This window comes from Citrus clementina, unplaced genomic scaffold (assembly GCF_000493195.1).
Source record: "Citrus clementina cultivar Clemenules unplaced genomic scaffold, Citrus_clementina_v1.0 scaffold_7, whole genome shotgun sequence".
NCBI classification, from domain to species: Eukaryota; Viridiplantae; Streptophyta; class Magnoliopsida; order Sapindales; family Rutaceae; genus Citrus; species Citrus x clementina.
In genome coordinates, this window is record NW_006262075.1 from 13,540,951 (window position 1) to 13,544,011 (window position 3,061).

General features: G+C 37.1%; 1 protein-coding gene across 1 annotated transcript; it reads right to left on the reverse strand.

Annotated features, from left to right (window-relative positions):
* Positions 1-2,147: 2,147 nt before the first annotated feature.
* LOC112096953 lies at positions 2,148-3,029 on the reverse strand. Its single transcript, XM_024181194.1, has one exon. The coding sequence runs from the start codon at positions 3,027-3,029 to the stop codon at positions 2,148-2,150; it is 882 nt and encodes a 293-aa protein (XP_024036962.1).
* Between the last annotated feature and the right edge of the window lie 32 nt (positions 3,030-3,061).

Sequence of the window (3,061 nt, forward strand, 5' to 3'; positions counted from 1 at the left end):
TCCCAAATCTCTCTAATCACTCCATAGTATGTGATGTTAGAAGTGACAGGATTTTTATCTTTTGAACTTGTGACTGAAATTGTTTGTGCAACCAATGACACTCCATTATTTTAAGTAACTCTATTTAAGTCTCGATCTCTTGTAACAAAGTGAAAACCATTTATGTCATATTTAGGATGTTGGAAAACATAAGGACGAGGCCCTTGGGATAACCAACGGATTGTTTGAGTAACAACGTCACCGTTCTCTATCAACATATTTACCTATTATTAATCAACAGGAATATAATGTTAAACAAGCACAAACTGAAACAGAAAAGAAAAAAGGAATTAATTAAACTAATGTTATCAAAACCTTATCTGTTAGCCAATCTGCAAATGTTCGATTGTGTTCATCTTGCAACCACTTCTCATTTTTTCGTGGATGGCAAAGTTGTAACCAATCCTCATGCTCTCTAAAAATAAGTTAAAAGGACAAAATTTTCAGGTTCCTAAACTACCAAAACCTGACAAATATAAAGCTAAAATAACACAAGTTAGATAACATCACCTTATATAAGGCTGAACTTCCTCAGTGTTATGCAAAACATACAAGTGTGCTTGATCTAATGAAGTTCGATCAACTTCCACCATTTGTCCACCACTCATGGGCTTGTCAATTTCTAAATTCTGCACATGTCCAGGTGGAACCCCAATTGTGGGCATGTTTTCCAAGTATTCTGCACAAAATTCTAATGCTTCCTCGGCAATATAACTCTCCGCTATGCAACCCTCAGGACAGTTACGGTTTCGAACATAGCCTTTTAGAGTTTTCATGTATCGCTCAAAAGGATACATCCATCGAAAATATACGGGATCACATTGTCTAACTTCACTCACTAAGTGAATAGTAAAATGAACCATTATGTTAAAAAAAGAAGGGAAAAAATATTTTTCAAGCAAGCACAAAGTCTCTACGATGTTTTTCTCCAATTCATCTAGCATTGTCACGTCAATCACAGTCCCACACAACGAATTAAAGAAGAAACAAAACCTAATGATAGCTTATTTGACATGTTTGGGCAGCACACACCTTACGGCAATTGGCAAAAGTTGTTGCATAAGAACATGACAGTCATAAGACTTAAGACCCTGGAGTTTAAAGTTCTTTTTTGAAACAAGATTCCTAATATTTGAAGAGTATCTAATAGGAACCTTGATACTTTTCAAAGCTGCACAGAATCTTGCTTTTTCCTCCTTAGTTAAGGTGTGGCAAGCAGGAGGAAGCCATGTACGATTGTTGTTTCCTTTAACTTGTGGTGCTAAGGTGGGCCTAATTTTCATTTCCAAGAGATCCATCCTCGACTTCAGTCCATCTTTGGACTTTCCAGGAATATGTAGCAGTGTACCGTAGATGTTCTCACACACATTCTTTTCAATGTGCATAACATCTAATTGATGCCGCACAAGCAAGTGCTTCTAATACTCTAAATTATAAAATATAGATTTCTTCTTCCACCACACGAGATCATCATTGTTCGCACTTTTACGCTTTTTACTGTTGCTTTTCCCCCATCTATTATCAATAGAGTCGATCAACTGGAAAATTTCCTCCCCGTTTAACAATTTTGGAGGGGTTTCATCACACACACTATTGTCAAAGACTTTTGCTTGGAACCGAAATTTATGACCATGAGGAAGCCAAAGCCGATGCCCAATGTATACATTTTTTCCACTGTGTTTAAGTCTACATTTTGGTGTTTCTACACCACAATATGGGCAGGCATAATATCCTTTAACAGTACATCCTGTTAAATTTTCGTATGCCGGGAAGTCATTTATTGTCCATAGTAATACAGCCCGCAAATTAAAGTACTCATTTTTGTAGGCATCATATGCCTCCACCCTAACATCCCATAAAGTTTGCAAATCCACAATAAGAGGTTGCAAATACACATCAATATCTAAACCCGGTTGTTGAGGACCAGAAATCAAGAGGGACAACATCATGAATTTTCATTTCATGCACAACCATAGTGGAAGATTATAAGTAATAAGAATTATTGGCCAGCAACTATATGTACTACTAAGAGAGCTATGTGGATTGATTCCATCAGCTGATAGAGCTAGGCGAAGGTTTCTAGGATCGGATGCAAAGATCGGCTATTTCTAATCTACTAACTTCCAAGATGGTGAGTCAGCCGGATGTCGGAGTTTACCATCAACCATCCTCTCATTTGCATGCCAAGTCAAGTCCCTAGCAGTTTCGGATGACTGAAACATGCGCTTAAACCTAGGTATAGGAGGAAAATACCATAAAGTTTTTGTAGGAACCCCTTTCCTATATTGGTCTACAGTACCATCCTTTTTCTTCCATCTACATAACCCACAAGTAGGACATTCCAAAAGACTTTCATACTTTTTTCTGTAGAGTATGCAATCGTTTGGGCAATCATGAATTTTAACATATTCTAAGCCCAAAACTGACATTGTCTTTTTGGCCTCATACATAGAGGTTGGAATTTCATTATTTTTAGGGAAAACATCTGCTAAAACACTCAACAATGCAGAAACGCTACTGTCGGACCACCCAAATCTACCCTTCACATTGAACAATTTCACTAAAAAGGATAACTTAGTAAATTTTGTGCATCCTAGGTACAAGGGTTTCTCAGCCTGTTCTAGCAACTCTTTGAATGCCTTAGGGTCCCCATAACAACCCTTATAAGCATCATTAACCATTTCTAACTCATTACCATTGTCAAACTCTATATTTTGTTGCTGAAAATGGTTTTCTCTTTGAGGAGAAGAACTCTTACGAATCTCTTCCCCGTGCCAAAACCAATTGTCGTATTTCACATCAAAACCATGCATATATAAATGATCTTTTACAGTTGTAGGTGTTTCAAATGATAAATTCCCACAATCAATGCATGGACACCCAATGACGCTACTCCCTGCAGCATTTTTTATAGCAAAATTTATAAATTTCTGGACACCCTCTTCATATTCTGTCGACAGTCGATTACATTGAATCCAAGATTTATCCATTTCGGGCTTAATAATTAATGTTCCTGACATAT